Below are 23,796 nucleotides of genomic sequence, written 5' to 3' on the forward strand. Positions count from 1 at the left end.
TACTAGCATAAACCCCAGTTTCTACACTGACAGCTGAACCTCAACCCTGACACACTGCTTCTATTTTAAGAATCACGTGTGTGTCTGTGTGTGTGTGTGTATCCAGGGGGATTGTGTTTGATTGACACTCTGGTATCTAAAAGCTCTTACTGTCTCTCTGCTGACTGTATGCATCAGCAACCCTCCGCTCCCTCCTGCCTGTGTGCGTCTGTGCCTGTCCCAGATGCAGGATAAAGATTCAGAGCACATCTTTGCTTTTTCAGTTTAGATCATTATCTGTTTTGTTCTCTCTCTTTATCCTTTTATATCCCCCCTTACCTCTCAATTGCTCCCTTTCTTCCTCCCCCCCTCCATCCCTCCATTCCCTCTTTGCACTCATCTAATGACTTCTATCTTTCAGTCTGTTGTTTATCAGTTGTTTCTGCTCTATCTGTCTGCTGTAGAGGCCAGATGCTGCCTCTGTAACACACAGACACACACACACACACACACGCACACACACACACACACACACACACACACACACACACACACACCCCTGCCTCAGTAATGCTGCTAATAAGCCTCCACAGAGACATCCGCAGCTTAGAAAGTCTGTATACAGTATCTCTGTCTAGCTGTGTTCGGTATTGTTTGCCCTTTCTCATTGTATTCCAAAATAAATGTATTATTATTCCACTGATATGTTTTTATTGGTATGTTCCCAGATATCTTGCAGTATTACCTGAGGTGCAGCACTGGCCAAATTAATCCCTTCCAGCAGGTACTTTCGCCTCTCAAGTGTTGCTAGAAAGTCAGTAGTTCTTAGTAGTTTGATCAAGCCAACTTGTTTCTTTACTTTTGTTGAATGTATTTCCTTCTGCTTCTCTTCATTTTAGGTGATTTACGTGATTTAACCCATTAAGCATTTGAGTAACCTAATGATATACTTGTGTATGTGTTTGTGTGTGTGTGTGTGTTTTGCAGAGGCTGTCAGGGAGCCACAAAGCATTGGTGGAGATGCAGGATGATGTGGCAGAGCTACTGAGATCAGCGACACGTGATTATCCCAACACCAAGGTGTGTGTGTGTGTGTGTATGCAAAGATGTGTACGTGTTCATTTACAGGGATGAGAGCATTTGCATTAGTGGAAGTGTAATGAAAGTGGCAGCTATAAAAGTGCCAGCACACAAGTGTTTATCTGGTATGTGTGGACGCACGAGTGGGCGTGTATCTCTATATTATTGTATGCGTATGTAACCTTTGCTTTGTGTGTAGGGGAGTCTTGAGCAAATCCAGTCTGTGTTGAATTCCACTGAGGTTGGTCTTCACCAGCTCACCGCTCTGGTTGACTGTCGCAGCCTACACATGGTGAGTCAATGTATGTGTGTGTGTGTGTGTGTGTGTGTGTTGTGAGTGGTAGAAGAATGATGAGTAAGAGAGAAAGTTCTCAAATCCTTAGACTGTCTTAACAGCTCTCCTCTCCTCTCCTCTCCTCTCCTCTCCTCTCCTCTCCTCTCTCTCTCCCTCCCTGCAGGACTACGTCCAAGCGTTGACAGGACTGTGTTATGATGGGGTCGAGGGGCTCATCTACCTGGTCCTCTTCTCCTTTGTCACTGCTCTCATGTTCTCCTCCATTGTGTGCAGTGTGCCTCACACTTGGCCTGGCAAGAGGTAACACACACACACACACACACACACACACACACACACTCACACACGCTCACACATACACAAACCATACACAAGCCTTCACATTTCTACATCCATCTCTTTAGCGAATCTGTACACTGTTAACAGCTAACCTGTTATTAGTTCTAACCCCTTCATCCTCTAACTGAATCCAGCTGATGGACTGGTTCACCCTGATGCGCCCCAGAACAGAGGGGAAAGAAACATAAAGAAACCATTCAGTGCCCATGCATGCCATTGTTTTAAGTGTATTTGCCTCTCAAGCTGTTGTATCCTTCCATGTGTCTTCCTGGCTGTCTATTCTTCCACCCAGTTAGTCTTCTCAGCACGTTTGTTCATTTTATTGTTTTCCATTAGCTCTGCCAGTCTGGTTGATTGTTTGTCTCTATGTTTGTTCCAATCTTTTCTTCGTTTTTTTTTTCTCTGCCATGGACTTGGAGCACCAGTGTTGCGTTAGATTGTGTATCACCATGTTTTTCTGTGCCCCACTTCCTCCTTCTGTTCCTTCCCTTCCCTCGCTGTCCTGATTTGGAAATACTTTGGGCTTCAGCGATTGATGGTGGATATTGATGAAAATGAATGGCCCTATGGTTAGCTGTGCATTGATAAAGATGATTGGCCCTATGGTTAGTTGTGCATTGACACTATTGACTAGTTTTAAACTTATTTTCTCTGCCTTTCACATTCAAATAACCATTCAAATAACCAAATAAGCCTGTGGTTTATTTGTCTTTTGGTAAAATCAGTGTCAGCTCTGAATAGATAATAAACATAGTAATAATGGTTGTCGACCTGGTTAATAGATTTGAGTTATGAAACACAGCTGTGCCATAGTGTTGCCTTATGCTTGTTGGTGGGTGTGATTTACCAGCAATGCCACTGTATGGCCCGGCAGGCATCAAATATTCACCCATAATGACATCCTAGTGTCCTGAATACAACAGGGCTAACTGGTCTTGGGATGGGTTGCTTATTAGGCCAACTCTGCTGTTGGCATCTGAATCTGTGTGATAGGCCACATAGCAACAACTTCATGCTCAACTCCATTCTAGTTGGCTTGGCAAAACACCGCCATCTGGTGGCCAGTAGGGGTAGTGACTTCACCTCTGCCTGCGCTCTCTTTATGGAGCCCTGTTTAAATATTCTTCATACAGCTGCTTTCCTCTTCCTTGAAATCATTACAGACCTGCGTGACTTGGTTAGTAAGCAAGCAATGCAGTTAATATACATAGCCCAGTAATAACTAAGAAGAAAAGATGCATTTTTTTACCAACAGGGTCTATATTCATGCATATCTAATGGATGACCCATATACCGTATAAGCCTGTACATTTCTGCAGCCAGAGATCCAACTTCCAAATCAGCACATATCTTATCTGATGCCTCATTCTTTTACGTTGCTGGCCGTTTTACATTTTTGACCATTTTATGTCTGAAAATGGTTTGCCCAACCCAGCCATTTTATCTTCTTTTTTCCTAACATTTTTGCTTTAGTTTTCATGGAGCACCCAGAGATGCATGAATCAGATCAAAGTAAATGGATTTTGGAGATTTGATTGCTGTTTGGACAACTTCAAGTGGGAAGTGATTACCAAGAGCAAAGCCTCTATATCAGTAGAGGATGACTGCATGAAGACAGTGACTGCATGTTTCTACCTATCAAGGGGAAATAGGGAATACAGAAGAGTCTATCTTTATACAATGCAATAATATGTAACCGCAAACAGCAACAAAAATGATAAAGCTTCATGGGTCTTCTATATGCTGGGGAACTGTGATTTTGCAGCAATCTTAGAGACCTTCCTGTACGTTTAATGGACTTGACTTGTTTTGTAGACAAATGCTGCCCAGGTTTTTTTTCCCTGTTCAGCTGCTTTGGGGCTGGAGGCATGACCTTACAGACTCTTTTACATTACGGGAATCCCCTCTCCTAACCTCCTCTTCAACCACTTGTTTACACTCTGTTGTCTCTCTCGGATCTCCCTCCCCTCTACCCCACCCCCTCCTATCCATCACGCCCTCCCGCGCCCTGCCCTTCCCCTGGCCCTGACCGATCGAAGGACGGATGAGGAAGACGGAGAGGAGGAGTCGGGTGCCTCACGGGGCGGCGTGCACGATAACCTGTACCGCGTTCACATGCCCAGTCTCTACAGCTGTGGCTCCAGCTACGGTAGCGAAGCTAGCCTGCCCGCTACAGCCCACACTGTCAGCAATGCCCCCGTCACTGAATACATGTGAGTTAGCACCCACCGCTAGCTAGCTGCTAGCAGGAACAATACACTGCCTGCCCTAGGTAGCTAGTGCTTGCCCTCTATGACCCAAACTATCAGCCATGCTGATATGCACTGCCTGCCATATGATAGTAGGTTAGAATAGCTAGCTGTCTGCTATGTATGGCTCGCATGTCCTTTGTGACACACTGTCAACAATATTTGTCACTCAGTAAGTGAGTTAGTAGCCTTCACTAGCTTTCCCTTCGATGTTGATAGAAAAATAGCTGCCCGCTGCTGTCAGCAAGCCTGCCTGTTTCAGTCCACAATGTCAGCAAAACCCCACTACAAGAAAATTTGAGTTTGCACTTGCCAAAGCATAATGCTTGCTGTGACAGTTTGCCACAGGACTAAAATTGCCTGCTGAATACAATACAAAATACATAAGACAAATATGCACACAACTGAGTTTGTAGTATGCATACGTACATCTCTAGCCCGCCACTGCCTGCTACATTGTTAGCTGTGAGCTAACCTAGTGCAATCAATATGCTGTCTACTGCTACGCACATAACTATAACTTCAAAGTCAGAGATAAGCAAACAGACATTACCTGTATCCTGGAAGCCACGCTGCCTGAAACTCTTTACAAAACCTTATGAAACTTAACAAAAATATTTTAATACATTTTAGCACAGTAAGTCTGCCAAGTATTTTTGAGTTTGCAGGATAATTAAGCCTAAAGGGCTTCCATTTTAATGTGAATGAAACAGAGCTTCAAATGTTGGATGATGATGAATGAGTCTTGAGTTGTTTTTTGTTTATATCAAGCATACCTGGGCAAACATACATTTGATTCATTTTGCCATGCCTCAGAAGTGCACAAATCTTTTCACATTAATAATATGAATGACGTGTTCCTTCAGTTTTTTCAGTTATTCACAATGTATGACTAAGGTTTTACCTACATCTGATTGTTACGTCTATGATTAGTTGCTTTCGTGGCTAAGATAACAGAGATCCATATAGAAGCAGCTCTTGTTTGGCTTCCTGTTAAGATGTGCTTGCTACTCGCATGTGGAAAAGTTCATGTTAAGAATGCTTTATGTCTTCTTTTTGAGTTTGTGAGTTTTTAATCAGTAATAGAGTTTGGAAACCTCGGTATCATAATTGTATCACAAATTTCCAAAATATACTTAAACTTACGGTTTTAAAAAAATGTGCCGTAGGCCTGTTTCCTGTCAGTGTGGGTCTCCACACTTACAAAAGTACTACTGTATTGAGTCAGGGTCCCATGATGAGACTAAATATCTTTCTGTTGTACATGTTTAAGAAAGAGAATGTTCATTCTGTTGGACTGTGGCATAGGTGTTTAACTACTGGCTATATAACATAAACTGAAGTCCCTCACTTGTGCACACTGTAAAAAACTGAAGGTCAGAATAGTAAATATAAAGAATTCTAAATATTGCTAAAGTATTATATTACGCGAGGCCATTTGTTAGCCTAAGAGATAATACGCTGTGATCGAGGGCAGACCACAGATCAGCTTTATTCTGACCCTGCTCTGCGCACCGGTGGCAGGGTGACCACATGCAGTAACCTCTTATTCTATAATGCAGGAGCCAGAACGCAAACTTTCAGAACCCTCGGTGTGAGAACACCCCCCTGATTGGCAGGGAGTCCCCTCCACCCTCTGTAAGTGCACACTTTCTAGATCACACTCTCCCTCGGCTATTTTCCAATACCCACACTATAGCTGGAAACAATTCAAAACCTCAAACCTAAGTGCATTCACAGAGATGGTATTTTGTTATTTTGTCATGAAAGAAGCATGGTGATAAATATACTATACTGTTTATGATGTTTATAGCATGCTAGTGTGGATATTGGAAGGTAGTCCCCTATCCCTACACCACTGCAAGTGTCCTCTCTGCTCATCCTAGAAGGGATCATCGAACGCCTCTATGAAGGTCATTTTGGCAGCCTGGGATAAAGGGAATCTTTGAAAGAAGCCTGTTGTTAGCAGGATTTGTACTTGCACCAAAAGAGAAGCTTGACTTTCTCACAGTTTGATACAGCTTAATTGTTGGGTCGGTCTAATAAATGTCCTCCATACTTGGTCGTCCTCTATTTCTGATGTAAAAACTCTGGTTGGTTTCACTGTGCTCATGTCGGTGCAGTGTGAGGAGAAGTTGCAGTCCCCCATTACAATGGATTTATGCTGTTGACCAGCACAGAGACAGCTGAGAGACACTTTGAATACTTTGAATACTTTGAATCTTAACGCAACAAGCTTTTCCTTCAAGTGAAATAACAAAAGATATACTGTAGTTCTGCCAGTCTTGAGGGTGACTGAAGTGCACCTGTCCAGCAGTATTTTAACTGTGTGGCAGAGAGTGGTTAATGTCACAAACAGATTGACTTTTCTGGCTTTGATCAGGGGCTGCTGATCTGGGACTCGGGCTTCAGCTGAGCCTGTAGCTGTGGATGTTGTTCCATGCAATGTCAACTGTATGATTTTGGGGCTACAGTATTGTGGACTGACATATGAAACTTAGCCGACAAATTTAGCATCATTCCTTCTAGCACAACTTTCTGGATGTTTTCCTTGCTCCATGTCACCTGGCGGTATCCTGCAGTCAAGCTCCATTTTTGACAACTGTGCCCCCCAGGAAACTCCAGCCCAAACCTCTATAGTTCCTCTTCCCCCTCCCCCTGTCCCCATAGTGTGTCTATGTGTGCATTTTCTGCTCAAAGTGCATGTGTCCCCTGTATCTGTGCCCCTTCACCCTTCACCATTAAACAGTCACAGGAGCACATTTTCCCCACCTCCTATCTGTAGCCATAGCAGCCACCAAAATGGCCGTGATTCATCATTCTTAAATAGGCTATCGACCGGGCCGCCATCTTCTGCCGGAGTGCTCGCCGCTCTTCGTTGTCTTCAGTGATGTGGAAACCAGAAGCCTCCATCAGTAACTAGCTAGCTCCTCACAAGAGACCACTAACTCATACCAGGCTAACCTACTACATCAGAACTAGAGCACTAACTACAAACCACTGACAAACGGACCACATCTCCTAATTTACAATAACATCATCAAGACCTAATCAGCTGTCATATGTAGTGACTGTTTTAATCAACCCCCCGGCTGTCCAAATGACTGGTCAAAGTATTTCTGCTGTACCTGTTTGTGTTTGTGTCTGCCTCACATGTTGTCACAGTGTCGATCTATCTATCTATCTATCTATCTATCTATCTATCTATCTATCTATTGCCTTGTAGTAATTGCAGCCATTCCCATTTCTTAATCTAATGCACATAATATTAAACCATTTCTACCCTAACCCAGTTTCATTCAGCTCTTTAGTGCTAATAAGAAGTGATCATAATCCAAAGGTTTTTTCTTTCTTTCTTTCTTCTTGTCTCTATTTCATCCTGTTTCTTTCTTTCCCTCCCTGCTTCACATTGTTTCCTGCCCTTATTCCGATATATTCCTCTGGTTGTCTTCTTTTCTGTCTTCCAACTTTCCATTCGTCTCTCTCCCCACTGTGTTACCTACCTCTCTTCACTCCCCTCTCTCTCTTTTGTCTCACTCTCCTCCTCTCCTTCATCTCCATCTCTTCAGTACACCTCCAGTATGAGAGCCAAGTACCTGGCCACCAGCCGACCGGACCAGAATCGACGCTCCGTTCCCAATGACCAGCTGGACCCGGCCAGCCGGCCTCACCCCACTGCCCGACCACAGTCCTCAGTCCACTAGAGACCACAGCCACACCAGTCCACCCAGTACTGCCTGAATCCAGTTCTCACAGCCAACAAGACCCAACTCAGAACCCAGCAGAGCCGAGCACTCAAGAACCAAATGGACCCCCGCTTCGCCAAGGTCCACCAGTTTAGAACCATTAAATCACCTGAATTCACCGCAACCGGTTCACCAGAAGCCACACAGCAAACCAGGACTCATCAACCAAACACCTCAGCAGAAGACTGCACTCTTAAGGTCACTGGTCAAGTTCTTCAACTTCTTCTCTCATATCTCACTCATAATGATCTGAAAAAAAGAAAAGCTGATGCTAGATCACTATTTCTATTTGTCACGCACGCTGTGAACACAGGCACAGACCTGTTCATTGCACCGCTGGCGTGACGAATCCCGCCCCCAATTCCCACACTTCATGGTAACTAAAAGCGCCTTGGCACCTTCTCCACAGTTATGGATTCTTCCTCTGCTGACCGCCTCCTCCACTGGCATCTGTATACTGCCCTCCAGTGGAGACTCCACACACTGAACACACTCAAACCACTCAATTCCCTGACCCTGGCTAATTAAATTCAAACCACACACACACAAGCATACACACAAACAAAAGCACACACACACACACACACACACACACACACACACTGTACAGAACTGTAAATAGTGAACATGTGTGCTTCATCTTGATTTCATGGAAAGTAGACTGTTGAATCATTACTGGTAACATGGTGGTGTGCTTAGTGTTTATCATGGAAATTGTTGCTGTATCTCTCATACATGCACACATATACACACACACACACACCGCACAAATAGGCAGTCTAAGTAAACATGTCCGTATAAATAATAAGCCAGTGAATCAGAAAGCCATGTTTAGACAACAGCCAATCTCTGTCAGAAACTGTCAGAGATCAGATAGAAACTGTTCCACCACATCTACATTCTCTTGAACTAAACAATGTTGTCTAACTAAGACTTATAACTTGAATTGTGAGCCCTTAAGTGTGTTCACGTCTCTCTGTATTTGTTTACGTGCACATATGCGCGTCGATTAATACATTTTATTTTATATGAGCCAGGTATCCTGTTGTGGAATAACTGTTGAATTTTGAGCGTTGCAGGAGCGTTATCGGTTGTGGTTGTGAAGGAACGGAGAGAAAGGAGGAATGTTGGACGGCTCAACCTGTGCCAAATAACTCAGAATAATTAGGGACGCCTGAATCTCTCTCGTACTGCCTCCAGATGTCTCGAAAAGGGAAAAAACCTCACGTGGAAGAGGACGTTTTCTTCTTACTGTAAATAACAATGGACTGGGCAAGGCACTTTAAACGCGAGAGATGGACAGAAATGGGACGCGACTCATCCAGTTGCGGCTACATGTGTGCAGGGTGCTACGTTAAAACTGCTCAGCCAATCACGGTCCCGGAAGGAGATCAGGACTGAGGAGGGACGGAGAGTTTTTTTTTTTTTTTTTTTTTCATTCAGGGATGTGATCAGGAACACAAAAAACAGGAGAAAAAAAATAACCTTCCATTATTACTGAATGGGAGTTGTGTCCAAAATCCTGAAAAATCATATCCCTGATTATTATGTTACACAAAAATGTTCTCTATTTTAGAATCAAGGACAAAGGCAAGTTTTTTTTGTTATGCTTTTGTTTTACCAAGCTGATATTAGGGATGTGATACTGTGACCAACTGTAATATCCTGTTTCTGTCCCTTCTTCTATACTGTTCTTACTGCTTCCTTGCTCTGCTCTTCTTTTGCGTGTCTCTCAAATGGTGACCTCCGATTGCCCCTTTAGAAAGGGGAGGGGGGCAGGGGTCAAGAGATCAAGAGGTCAGGGTTCAAAGAGCGCGACCTTTCGCAAACCAGTATGTGTTTGTTTTGTTTTTTTTGCTGTTGTTTTTCCCAGAAGCACAAATGCTTTTCATGGTGACTTTGGGAGATGGAAAAAGGGAACACACACACACACACGCACACTGACGGCGCTGTAAGCTGTGTGTGTGTGTGTGCGTACGACGGGGACACTGCCAGTGGTTTTCCCCCCTCTCTCGACTCTGTACAGTGTATAAAACTCTAGTTGTGAATCCGTGTGTGTGACATCACTGCAGTGTGATTGGCTATTGCTGTATCTCAGTGTTAACTGTGTGTAAGTACGGTGATCAGTGTGTCTGACTGGCGGCAAGCAAGGGCTCGGTCCCTCTAGTGTTATCTAGCCTGAATAATTTCTACACACCCGCATGCCCTCACAAACACACACACAACACACACACATACTTCATACCCCAGTTCCTTATAAAGTTCATCTTACCCCACTACTCTATTCCATTGTCCTGTTTACATACACATCTAGAACTGTAGTAATCATACACCCTCTCACAGCTGTGACATTACACTGACAACCATTTGCATTATGGGTGATGTAGTCCGAGGAATGCCTAGCGAAGGGGAAATTGGAACATAGTACTTAAATGAGCGAGCAGAGCCCTAACATTCAGAAACCTTTCAGCCCTGTACAGCGTTTTAATATTTTATCGTTCTTAATCAATGACCACTTCTCGTAAAAGCGAGACAATCTTACCTGTGTGATTCTACTAGAATGAAACGCCCATGTTACGGTAACAACGCTACCTATGCTCTAGTACTTTACAGCGCTTTTTGCACCGTCGATGCAAAAGATAAAAAGATCTGTGGGACTAGTCACTGATTAATGGCCTTTCATAATGTTTTTAAACTCTTATTACACTCTTCATATCACGACATATTTTTTATTTTTCTTTGTCTTGTAAAAATAAAACTGTTAAGATAAAACAATAGCTAGCTGTTTTGTAGGAGAATAAAGGCAAGAGCAGCGTTTTTCCTCTCTTATTAATGGTGAATGACTCTCTGTCTTGCATTGCAATGTTTTAATAAAACAGTATTCCAGTGTAGTCTGCACACCTGACTCAAAATGGTATTTGGATTCCTGTGCAAAGCTTTCTGTGATTTGACCCGGTGTGTCTCATTGGAAAAAGAGTCAAGTCAAATTTCTCGTGAGAGTCAATCTCGTGTGTGTGGTATTTGCAGGACTTCAAATACAGTTCTATCCAGGTGTGATAGACATCCGATGTTTTCTATGGCTGTTTTTATTTTCTGATGGTTTAACTAAGATATTAATGATGTACATGTCAAAACTGTGGTAATGATATCATTCAGCCTGGAATAAATGTTTTAAAAAAGAAATTAAAGCAACTTTAACTTACTGATATAGAGTGAGGGTTCTTTTTAATCACTGTGTGTGTGTGTGTGTGTGTGTGTGTGTGTGTGTGTGTGTGAGAGAGAGAGAGAGAGAGAGAGAGAGAGAAAGACAAGGAGAGTGATTGAGTGAGCGCATGAGTGACTTTCAGATAATCTTTTTCCTTGGTGTAATTGGTCTGTGGTTGGTAGTTGTTAAGCAGGGGTTAGTGCACCCGAATTTTTGAGGAAGCACAAATTGACATACATATCCACAGTGTAAATCAATAGATCCTATTAGCATAGATAATACATAACACAGACATCACAGATAATAAAGCTATAGATGAGCCGAACCTGCCAGGTTGGCAATAGCTGAAATTTCAATTAACCTGCAATGTGCAACTGTCCTGATGTGAAGGGCGTGGGAGTCGTCAATGACCTGATCATCTTCTGTCAGTTTGAAAATCTGAATCTGAAAATGAACATTCATAAAGTCCTGAAATTCCATATATAATGCTGAAATATTTGTTTTGTAGTTTTCATGGCCATGTGTCTCAAAACACTTCACTTTGGTCCCTTGTCACCACGTATTTGACTACAGTATAGACTTATATTGATCCAAACTGTTACCTCTTGATTCATGCCAATCAATATCTGTACTAGCCTCATCATCATCAGCACCATCACATCATCATCATCATCATCATCACCATCATCATCACCATCATCATCATCATCATCATCATCATCATCACCATCATCATCATCATCATCATCATCATCATCATTATCATCATCATCCCTGAACTGGAGTGGGGAGATGATTCAGTGAAATCTACATGGATGGATTAAGAAAAAATACCTCCATTAATCTTGACTAATCCACAGCTGACCAGTGAAGGTATTTTATGGTGAGAAGTGTATTTAGTCTGCAGTTTTAACCCTGCTGTTAAAACCATCCCATGTGTTTTACTGCAGCTGTTGGATATAAACATCATGTTGGGAAATCAAAGATGTGTTTTGTTGTTTTTACATCACTTCTAGATGCTGTTACTTTATTCATGCATCTGGCTCATAGCAGCTTTACTAGGTTTCTTAAGCTTGTGAAAACAGCCAAGGTAATCAAACAAATCTAAATTACATGTTGGACTTCTTTCAAAACAAAACAAAAACAAATGAACAGCATAATGAAGCCAAAATCCAATCAAAAACACCGGTCCACAACCTCTGCCCTATCTTTCACATCCTGATTGAACTAAATTTGAACTAAACAAGCAAAGTCCAGCAGGAAACCAGCCAGATTAACTTCCTGGCTCATGGAAAGGGAGCGAATGAAAGTGATGAATTCAGTCAATTTAGTCTTCATTTTTACAACATACCGCCTGCCTCTTCCAGGCCATTCAGAGAGCTGAATGTAGTACCTGCTGTCTGGACTGGATACCACTCTGCCCCGTTTAGTCCTCATTGAACACACCTGAGACATCTCTTTCATTCAATTACTGTTTATATTTACAATAAATGTACATGGAATAGTATTATTTGCTCAGCAAAGCCATGCAGCTGTGAGGAGGTACTTTGAGCCTCCAGATGGTCCTGTGTATACAAAGGTATTTCCTCTGAAAAAAAGAGCATGTGCGGACAATGAATCATATATGCAGACACAACACATCATCCCATGAATCTACAGTAGACTACACATTACGACTCCAAGAATTTTGGGAGATTTGTTTTCTGTGATCACCACCTGATGGTCTTAGAGTAGCTACTTCATTCAGAAAACAAGATCTACACGCAACCATCCTTTATAGTCTGAAATGAACAACCATTTGGGAGTATATTTGTATGCAACAACATTAGATCTATTAGGAACAGGGCAGAAAGGAAGCAGAGAGTCCAAGTCATGCCAGTTACTGACCACGTCATGTTTACATTCACAGGGTGGAGTGAATAGACAAGTCAGTCATCACTCAGCCAAGGGGCCGCGTGTCAACGGCCTCCACAGATGGGAGGCCGAAGGTGATTTCTGGAGAGCTGAGGGTGGCATCTCACATGAGAAATATTAGCAGGTTTTGAGGATCAGGAATAATATATCGGACAAACTGCATCCCAGTTGTGATACACAACAGAGAATTCTCTAACCTTAAATTCAACATTTGGCCTAGCACACATGAACATGATATTTATTTATGGTAGATCTGTGAAACTTCAAACTGACACCAGGGCTTTATCAATCTCACCTCCAGTCTGAAGGTTAGAGCTGGGTTAGGCTTCAGAGCCAAGAATTGTTTGGCCAAAGTCAATAAGCTTCACTCTGAAGGGCTGATGGTCCATCAGCATAATGTTGTCTGGTTTCAGATATGTATGTATTACTCTGATGTTCTTTAGGGTAATGAATGCTGCAAGACAAATGTCACAAATGTTGGGCAAATACCATAGCTGATGATGGCTTATTGCTGAAACGCGTCGTTTGTGCTCTATAGCTGCCCATTCAAATATATGATAAAAGGACATTAAGAGTGCTGGCTTTTCTTTCTTCATGTATTAATCTTTGGCCGTGCACCTAAGGAGGATTTTTTTGACCGAGTTGTGCTCGCATTTGGCGGGGTTTGGACAAATACCATAGCTGAACATTGATAAAACCTTTCTAGATATTAGTAGAGGATTAATTTTCAGATTTGACCGCAGGCATTTGCTTCTATATGTTTCTCTGCAAAATAGCTCTGCAAAACCACATCATCTATACCTGCTGAATTACGGGCCTTATGATGTTTAAAGGCAAACAAAGACAAACAAAAAGTGACTGACTCAAAGCCACTCTTGCATCATACCAGCTGGCTGGAGAGAACTCTTTCAACTTTGCCCACTCAAAAAAAAAAAAAAAAGAAGAAGCTGTTCAGCCGCTGCCAAGATGTAACAGCAAATCCTCATATTCCTAGTTGGTTTGGATGCGCTCTGTGAGCCGGTGTACAAAGCTCTTCACAGAGGTAATCTTGCCTGTCATGCTATTTCTGGTGCTAACCTACTTGTGGAAGACTAACAACATTGGGGAAGAGAGAGGGTGGCTTAACGATGTGTGATGTGATCTACACCACAATTAGAGGAATACACGCAAAGACTACTAAAGGGATACTAGCACTACTTATTGAAAATTAAAAATAGTAAAATTGATGTCAAATAAAGCCAAGTCATGTATTTTAGATGTGAGGGAAGATATCACAAATCTGATGGTGTGTGTGCCCCTTCAGTTTCAATGAGCACGACAGTCTGTAAATAAATGATGTGACCAAGTGGCACAAACAGTAACGAACATGAATTATAGTTGCATTTCTCAGTTTATCTAACGATATAAACTGCAGTGTACATCAGCACACACACACAACCCTCTCCCACTCTTTGCAGTAACACATGGAAGCAGCAGATGGCGTTGTTGTGTGCCGGTTGCGTCCGTCCCACAGACAGCAAGAGTCTCTAGTGACCGGCAATCAGAATGGCTTCACTGTGTAACTGTTTGTCTAACTTCTCCCTGCGGTCCTCTCAGCCTGAGATCTCTGGGTTCACAGAGGGATAGAGCCCAGACAGGTCACAAACACACACACACACACACACACACGCACACATATGCATGCAGTCAGTTAATCTTTTGGGTCTGCCTTTATCTCTCCAGGGTCTTGTGTATGGCTGTATCAGATAAGAGGGCTGTTGTTTTAGCGTGTGTGGGTGGTGGAATTTTGCAGGGTGGGGTGGGGGTGCGTGGGTTTGGGTGGGGGGGTTTGGACGGTCTGGACACAGGAACCCAACAGCTCATAAATAAGGTTGGAGGTGGAAGGTCAGAGGGCGTCTCGCACAACCCCCATTCAAATCCCCCAAAGTATTGCAGTACACAATTTCCCAAAGTTTATACAGATCATTAAATTTCTACCCACAAAATAACCTAAGCCAACAGATTGAGAAACTGTAATAGCATATAAAAACGACTTTTATTACTTCGACAATAATTGCTATACACAGTCCAGATACTGGAGAGGAGCAGTGGTTCATCGTAGACATTCACTTAACGAGGGACAGAATTTAACTTAAAAACTTTGGCTTCAAAATACGATACACCATTAAATTGAGACACAGTCGCAAGAACTGCTTTAAATGTATAGAATGATAGAATCCGACCCAACATGAGTCATTTCTCAATAAAACACCATATGGGATATCTTTCTGTTACACCGGCGTAACATGTTTAAAACAGTTTAAAGCAGGTCATTATAATCATCATAATAATCCGCCGATTTATATTGATAAAAAACAAGTTGTGACCACTGAAAAAACAGGTTTCTTGAAGAATATTTCTTAACAGAGGCCTGATGAGCTCTGGATGAGTTCTGAATATATGTGTTGGTCCATGCAGATCTGCGATTAACTTAACTCTGCAGCATGTCTTTTATCATATGATGAACTGCCAACTGCAGAAATAAAACAGCAAAGTGCTCGGTCACGGTAATACACCTCAGAGAAGGGCTACCTTTAAAGGATAATACTGAACGCTGACAAAATAAAACATTAAATGGCACTTCTTCGTCTGGAGTCTGGAGCAATGGCAACTGACCAATGACTTGGTTAACATTGGGGCGGACACTGGAATGTATAGGAACAGCGGAGGTATGAGAAAAAGACAGATGCACAAGCAGCACAAGGGCAAAGTGAGGGCAAAGTAACGCTTGTAAATCTGTGGAGTGCAGGAGGACATGCTGAGAAAGCAATAAAGTCAATCTAGCAATAAGAGAGACAGAGAGAGACAGAGGTATAACAGCAGCAATTTACAATCTGATGTGTTTGTCAATGGACCTAACTCTTTGTCCAGGTTATTCTGCCATGCCTTCATCTCCTCTGTCTTCACTGTCTCCAATACAATCAACATGCGATACTAAAGGAAGATGGACTGCCCTTTAAATAAAAACAAGGCAGAAAGAGGTGCTAAAAAACCAAAGGGCAGTGGGATTCGGTAATAAAGCTACATTCAAAATCAATGTTACTCCTCTCTTTTTGTTGCAGTTTTTGACCCTTTGACACCCAGCAACAATTCATAGGGTCAGGGTTCAGGTGTCAGTGCGACCGAATCGAACCAATCAAACACTATTCCTTCCTTAACGGCCAGTCTATTGGTCGGCCTGCTGTGGAGCCAGATGACCATGAAAGCAGCATTTAGACAATGTGAGGAAAACAACATGCACGTCCAAATGCATCAGGCTTCTTCAGCACTGGGCAGAGGAGGGAGAGAGCTGGGACTCCATCTCTCTATTCCTGGATGCCTGCGAGCATTTCCTCCTCCGCCAGAGAGAGAAAGGAGTCTAGTCAAGACATTTGCTGGTTCTTCCTTCTTCTCCATCAATCCCTCCATTCCTTCATCTGTGTCTCTGGACTGGGGGTTAAAGTCTCTGGAGGCTGGGGCACCAAGGAGTGTCTGGGTACAGCAGACAATGGACAGACCTGAACCTGAGAAAGAGACGGAAATGAGGGTCAACAATGCCTGGAAATGGCCTACTGGGGATTTCAAAATAAGAACATGAAAACATGGAGCCGAGCATGCAAGTGGACACACACACACACCCACACACCCACACAATAAACAAAGCCAGGAAACTTGTCATGGTAGTAAAACATACAAAACGTGAACCTTACATAAAGCACAATTGTAGCCCACGCGTTTGTAAAATAAATCTTATTTGTGAAACGGACCGACCGAGCAGCTTGTGCCTGTGTGTCAGATATAAGAAACCGGTCCGAGATGAATGACCTCAGACTTGTTGCTTTGACCTCACTGGTCATGAGGTCATCTGAGAAGCTTGTTTAGAAAGACCTCGTGTTTATGGTCGGCCATATAGTCTGCCTATAGGACTAAGAGGGTGGAAGGTCAAAATGTGACGCTACTCAGCTTTCAGTAAAAGCATCTGGATGGTTCAAGAACACAAGCGGGGCTTTTATTTGTTGCATTTCTTCTACTTGCAATATCATGCAGCCACATATTTTAGCTGAAAAATTGCTGGCTCATTTTAACTTAAACCTGAGTTTTATCCATTGTGTTGTTTTGTTTGTTCCTAATGTCTGTGTTGTGCCATGCTCTACTCTATCGACTGCAGGAGTCATGGTGGGTAGAGGCATATCCTGAAATATGCTGATGATACTTGTATCTTGTGCCTTTCACAAGATCATGAGACAGAGCAAAGGCCTGTGGCTGGGGAGTTTGTACAATGGTGCAGTGATGCATTTCTGCACCTCGGAGGCTCCAGAAACCGAAAACATGGCAATTGATTTCAGAAAAAAAAACCCTGCCGCCATCTGTGATTTGTATCAATGATCAGATCATCAATTCAATTTGGAAAGAATTGCAATTATTTGGCTTTGGGTCGTAGCTTCTGGCAACCACAGGCCAAATCAGAGTTTCATGTTCTCCTTTCTCCCACATACTGTAAACATACTAAACTGTAACAGAAGCAACTCTTTCCCCACTTCTCTGGTTATTCAATTTTCTGCCCTTTCCAGTCTTTATTTTCATGTGTTGTTTATGTTTCTACACATTTTGTTCATCATTCCTTTTTATTGTTTTGTACTGAGTGCCTTCCAGCAAACCAAATTTTATACAGGGAGTAATAAAATATTGAATTTGCTAACTGTGATGCCAACACACGCACACATGCATGCACACACACACACACACACACACACACACACACGTTGTCTTTTACCTAGTAGGATCTTCACTTGTTGAAAAGGGTCCTCTCAGGTTGACAGTGTTTCTGCTGTTTTCCACGGTGCCATAGCTTAGAGTCACCTGATTGGAGGACAACACCATAACACCACAGCAATTAGAAGATCTGCCACTCAGACTAGAGACATAACTGTGTGTGTGTGTGTGTGTGTGTGTGAGTGTACCTGGTTGTGTATGTCTGACACCAGCCCCAGGTTCTCTAGGTGGGAGTGGAACAGTGCTGAGCGGATGAGGCCCACCCCAAGCAGCGCCTCAACGATGTAACCAACGGTGCAGTCGTCAGGGAGGCGGATGTGCTCAGCTGTAGCCATGAAAGTGCCATCACTAGAGAGAGAGAGAGACAGAGAGAGAGAGAGAAAAAGAGTGGAAGAGGAAAGGGAGATTTAATGATTTACCTCAAATATCGCGCCAAAAAAAGAGTCTCTTTATTTAGTGTGAGTGATGACTTACCTAGCCCAGGGATGCATCTTGAGAGCGAGGCCGCGGCTCAGACAGAAGCCCGCTCCCCCTGTGGCGAACCAGAAACGCACCTGCCTCTGGACATCAACACACAAATATAGCAGATTTCAGTTGTGGAGCAAGCGAGTGGAGCGAGGATGTGTGAGCCTGCAAAGCTCAATGAGCAGAGCATAGCACTAAACCTGTGAGAGTTTGGCATTCGATTCTCACTGGTAGAAATGTATACGCACAGCTGTTTAATGAGATTAGTTATCTATATATATATACTATATGTATAGTCATCAAGTAAAAATCTTCCTGTTGAATAGATGTTCAAAATGGTAATCCAGGTCCTTAAACAGATTTTGCTTGATTGAAATTTCAATTAGTTTGAGAGTTACTCCAGTCTGACTGAAGGATTTACATGAGGTTCATCAGTCCTATGAATGAATTACTAGGCTGCATGTAAACGTTGGCAGCGTCAGGTCGCCAAATCTATTTCTTCAAGTCTATTTAACTTTTCCTGAGAAGGTAAAGTAACTCTGGGCAGTGAGGTCAACGGCTGCTAAAGCGAATCATAATGCTTTTTGGGAGACAACGGCCAATAAAAGCGTACCGTGTGGGCGGTACCAAGCCTCTCTGTGGCCTCTATTGGTCGCTCGAGGCTGGGCCGGCCGATGTAAACGTCGTGTGTGTGGCTGTAGTGAGACAGCAGTTTCACCAGGGAGCCCACATTCACGTAGTTATCATCGTCAACGTGACAGAACCACCTGGAAGGCACAAGACCAAGTATTAATGAACAGAGTTGTGTGTGTGTGTGTGTGTGTGTGTGTGTGTGTATGACTGTGCAGGTGTTAGTGTGTGTGTGTGTGTGTGTGTGTGGGTTGTGTCAGTCTTACTTTTTGCCAGAGTCGATAAAAATGTCATATTCCTGAGCCATCTTACAGGAGAGAGCCTGGCGATTGTGGGTCGCTGAACAGTTAGTGTTGATCAGGTGAGCTCCTGATAATCAATAAGAAATAAACAGAAATTAGTATTAACCATGACAGCAGTGATGGTTAGTATCAGAGAGTTCCACTAAACCATGTGAAAAACACACAGAGAAAACAGTTGGCAGTTTGAACTTTTCAACTGATATCTATCATAACCACAACATTCTTATTTGTGAACTGTGATTTTTCCATTGGCACGTTTTTTTCTGCCTTGAATCGTACCGTATGTTCAATAATGAGAAGAATACCTCATTGAAAGCAAAACAATTGCATGACTAAGATGAAGGAAGCCCTGTTGATTAGCTGGAGTGGCTTCCTGCGCTTTGTGGAAACACAATCCTGCCCAGTCAGCAGCCGGGTTCCTGGTTCCTGGTTCCTCTGCAGCAACACTGCCACTTTCCTGCCTCAAAGCTCTCCAACTGGAGATAATACTGCGACTCAGCAAAACCACTGTGTGTGTGTGTGTGTGTGTGTGTATTTGTGTGTGTGTGTGTGTGTGTGTGTGTGTGTGCAACTCACCCATCCTTTTCCTCAGTTTCTCATCCTCTCCATCGGTGAACACGTACGTCTGTAAAACAAACACACACACACACAGACGCGTCACTAACACAGTTTATGTTTAGTGTTATTCCAGCAGTCAAGCCAGATCACTGATCCAAAGTAAAGCACCAGTGGCAAAAACACCGTCATACAGAAGCTCTCACTGTTCCAGCACCATTGTTCATGGGCTTGTTTTGATCTCAGGTGAGGCTCCACCTGTTTCCTCGGTCACACACACACACACACACACACACACACACACACACACAACAGCAGTGCTGATATTGGGTCAAAGCCAAGACAAAGGTAAACCTCCTATCTATCAGCACCAGGCAGCTGGTCCAGACCCTGTAGCTGTGCAAGTGTGTGTGTGTGTATTTATGCGATGAGTGACAGGGTTGAGGGTCACTGCGCACTCAGGAAGCCATGTAGACCCCATGACTTTCCACAGGAAGTAAACACACACACACACACACACACACACACACACACACACCCTGGGTGCAAATACACACAGTTCCAACTAAAGGACCAGGATTAGGCTCCTCTACTTTCCAATCCCCCCTGCTATGCAGCACAAATTCAATTATAAATCTTTGGTCCAAATACTACTTGAGCTTCATCACTGCCCCCCCATTCTATGGTAGAGAGAGAGAGGAAGAGAGAGAGAGAAGAGAGAGAGAGAGAGAGAGAGAGAGAGAGAGAGAGAGAGAGAAAGAAAGAAAAGAGAGAGTCCAGCCAGCTGTGAGTTTTCGTCAGTCCTTTCTTTCACTGAGCCCCTTAAACCCCTCGAGAGCAGTCAGCCTCTGTGCGTGTGTGTGTGTGTGTGTGTGTCTGTGTGTGTGTGTGAGTGTGTGAGTGTGTGATACCAGTGTATCCTTGAGCCAAGTTGGGGGGGTGTTGAGAGAGGTGGGGGGAGTTGAGCTTTACAACACAGGAAACCGCAGTAGTAAGACTAACAACAGCCACCGAAGCAGGAGAATCTGTTCTATCTGTGTGTGTGTGCGTGAGTGGGTGTGTGTGTGAGTGTGTGTGTGTACGTGTGTGTGCATGTTTACTCTCGTGATCAGACACATTTTAACTTCCCATGAGAAAGACGGTGAGTTCCCAGGGCATTTGCTCTGCAGAGGTAACACTGTGAGAATGTTTGTCTGTGTGTGTGTGTGTGTGTGTCACTGTGTGCATGGTGGTGCATGCATTGTGTGTGCTGAGGCATTTCATTACTCAGCAGTATTAAAGTATAGAGGTGTGTCTGGGAAGCAGGTAGTGTTACACACCTGACCGTGAGAGCAGACACAGGAACGTCTATATGCATCAAACACACACACACACACACACACACACACACACACACACAGATCAGCTGACTTACCCTGCTCTGACAGATAAGCTCTCCCTCCGTCTGTTTACATGTCAACAGTCTCAGAACAGTGGGGTTTCCATGAGATGAGACTTGAATTATACGTTTCTCAAAAGCTGAGGATAAAGTTGGAGTTTTGTATAGAAACAAACAAACACGCTTCTCTTTTGAAAACATAACAACCACTGTACAATCCACAGTCAAGTCTGTATTTGATTATGGAGACATTTTGTATTTGCATGCTGCCCCCTGTACTTTACAGCCACTGGATGCAATTTATCACTGTGCCTTGTGTTTTATTACAAGAGATACACTTCAGACTCACCATTGTGTTTTACAGCATATCAAAAAGTTGGCTGGTCATCTCATCTCATCTCATCTCATTATCTATGAGTCTCTATGTGTGAAACTAACCCTGCACCTCACATCTCTACTTGCTTTCAAATCCAGAAATTATGGTACCAGATCACAGGAGTGGTTCTTTTTTAATACTCCACTCCATAAATTCTGAACTTGGAAAGGCCGGTTTTTGGTACTCTGCACCTTATAAATCAATAAATGGAGCAGACTGCAAAGCACTTAAATGAGAATTTCTTGACCTCAGAGTACTGGAACTTGTGAGTTGTTTTGTGTATCTTCTGTCTCATGTTTATTAATGTTTTTTTGTTCTCAGGTCTTGAAATAGACCTCGATCTCATTGCGACTACTTGATGAAACAAAATCTTCATTAATTCATTCATTCATCTGAGTCCTACTGAATCTATTCTTCCCAGCAGCCCCTGCATGGACTATGTCAACACACTGGCCCCCGCGTCCTGTTTAAAGACAACAGCCCGTCGATCCTCAGATCTCCCTCATACATTACAAAGAACAGCCGCTATCTCTGTTTTACAGCTTATTAGTAGGCTCTCTATAGAAAGTAGAGGGATCAAAGAGCCAGTGGACCAAATCGCATTTCACGGGGTGTATAACTTGCAAAGGGAGCAGGAGACAGGGGAAATATGCATGGAGGTCTAGTCTCGATCACCCTAATAAATAATCCTGGCGTGATTTTACTAGAATACTGCTTCCCGCGATAGGAAACCATTTAAAATGGGCCCACTTAGTGTAATTCCAGTTTAAATGTGCATATATTTATGAGCTTTGAGCTAGGCTACACCATGAGCCATTGGCCTGTAACACGAAATAATTAGTACTACAGTTTATTGCTTCATGTGACACTATACCAGCTGATAAATCACACCAAGCTACAAGACCGTAACTGACTTACATTTGGGGGAAACTGAAAATAATAGTAGCCTAATAGTAATAGCAAGTAATAGTCAATCAGGAAAAATCCCTATAATAGGCTATTAGGCTATAATGTTTCTACAGGGACTTATAGAGTGTCTTTGGTGCTCAATAGTGAGTTTATCGTACTTAATGGTGTTTTTACCTCCTACTGTATCACTGTAATATTCCTAGAGTAGAAGAACATTACACATAAAGTTTAATTTAGCTCTTTTTTTTTCAAGGTGCATAGAGTCCAGGCTTCTGAAGCATGCAGCAGGACCTTTCAGCCTCCTGACAGCAGGCCTGCAGCAGTCATGTTTAACATTTCAAGGTTTTTTACTCGGCCAAACCACTTCAAATCTCATTCCTATGTGCAGACAGCTGTGTCGCCTGATCTGCACGGGGTTTCCTCTGTGTCCCTCAGTGACACGGGGTTTCTAATGTTATAATGACATGACGGATCTGACCTGTTGCATGTTTCTGGAGATCCAGGTCTCCAGCAGCAGGTCCAGCCTCTGGCGGTGATATTTCCCGGTGGTTTTCACCGCTATGAACAGGTCCGCCGGGGAGAGCTGCTCCACCGGCCCGGGGGGAGCGCCGCCCGGCGGGGGGCCGCTTACCGCTCTCCTCTCCCGGGCCAGCTTTCTGAAATACGCGGAGAAAACTTTCCCTCCGGAGCCAGTCCCGGCTGTTAGAGGCTCCTTGTCTCCGGCGGTGCCCAAACTGAGAGGAGACACGTCCAGCACCGGGATGCTTGGGTGTCCGACAGCGACGACGAGCATCACGGTGACAAGCAGACAGGTGGCTGCAACGGCACCCGGTCCTGCTGAGGTGAAGGTGCATTTTGATCCCCCGGCGGTTTTCCACATTTTGACTGGACTGTTGATTTTGTAACTTCATTCATTGACAAGTTCTAACAAATTCTAAAACAGCCTAAAACATCTCTAAAACACTGCAGTGACACTTCTCCTCTCCCTCTCGAGCTCCCTAGTTTGGACTAAACTCCCCGTGCCGCTCGAATGCAGCTTTATTGTAAAGTGTAGTAATAAACCACACCAGTAGGCGGGCGGTCCCATGGGGAACCAATGGCCGCTTTGAGCGCTCGGTGTAGGCGGGGCTAACCAGCAAAGAGGCGTGGTGTGGAGTTGAGCATCCATGGCAGTTTGGTATGTTGATTTAGCTAATTATAAATGCAGGTATTTATACTGAGCAAGCACGCTGTCTCTGCCCTCTGTTTTCTCTACTATTGTGTGTATATGTGAAATATACAGAGTCTAGCCTATCTTACTTTATAGTAGCCTAAGTTTTTAATCTCCTATGGCATTATTGTAATATTAGGCTACCTAACATAATTTATAAGGATTATTTTTTCTGTTTCTCAAAAGGTCGGTCCTGCATTAGAGTCCATTCTGAAACATGCAGTAGTCTTTTCAGCTTTCTGACTGTATAGCCTATATAGGCTACATTCGTGTGTGTGTGTGTGTGTGTGTGTGTGTGTGTGTGTGTGTGTTTTCAAGGCCCGATCCTTACAAAAAAGAGCCACAGTAAATTAGAATGAGACTAAAATATCAC

The 23,796-nt window shown here is 43.3% G+C and overlaps 2 protein-coding genes across 2 annotated transcripts in view; one reads left to right on the forward strand and one right to left on the reverse strand.

The window, feature by feature from the left end:
• Positions 1–23,796, forward strand: part of ttyh3b (tweety family member 3b) — a 183,490-nt gene that overhangs the window by 13,906 nt on the left and 145,788 nt on the right. Inside the window, exons 9-15 of the mRNA XM_078291496.1 lie at positions 708–763; positions 967–1,059; positions 1,259–1,351; positions 1,518–1,654; positions 3,733–3,906; positions 5,505–5,580; positions 7,512–11,012. Of these exons, the coding sequence (XP_078147622.1) occupies positions 708–763; positions 967–1,059; positions 1,259–1,351; positions 1,518–1,654; positions 3,733–3,906; positions 5,505–5,580; positions 7,512–7,646 (764 nt within the window). The 3' untranslated portion in view covers positions 7,647–11,012. The remainder of the gene's footprint in view (positions 1–707; positions 764–966; positions 1,060–1,258; positions 1,352–1,517; positions 1,655–3,732; positions 3,907–5,504; positions 5,581–7,511; positions 11,013–23,796) is intronic.
• Positions 14,843–23,200, reverse strand: LOC139933582 (beta-1,3-N-acetylglucosaminyltransferase lunatic fringe-like). The gene is made up of 8 exons (XM_071927708.2): positions 22,692–23,200; positions 19,572–19,620; positions 18,960–19,062; positions 18,677–18,830; positions 18,073–18,158; positions 17,787–17,946; positions 17,600–17,685; positions 14,843–16,349 (listed from the first exon to the last, which is right to left on the reverse strand). The coding sequence occupies exons 1-8, from the start codon at positions 23,091–23,093 to the stop codon at positions 16,283–16,285; spliced, it is 1,107 nt and encodes a 368-aa protein (XP_071783809.2). The 5' UTR covers positions 23,094–23,200; the 3' UTR covers positions 14,843–16,282.

Source organism: Centroberyx gerrardi, chromosome 3 (genome assembly GCF_048128805.1).
Source record: "Centroberyx gerrardi isolate f3 chromosome 3, fCenGer3.hap1.cur.20231027, whole genome shotgun sequence".
NCBI lineage: Eukaryota > Metazoa > Chordata > Actinopteri > Beryciformes > Berycidae > Centroberyx > Centroberyx gerrardi.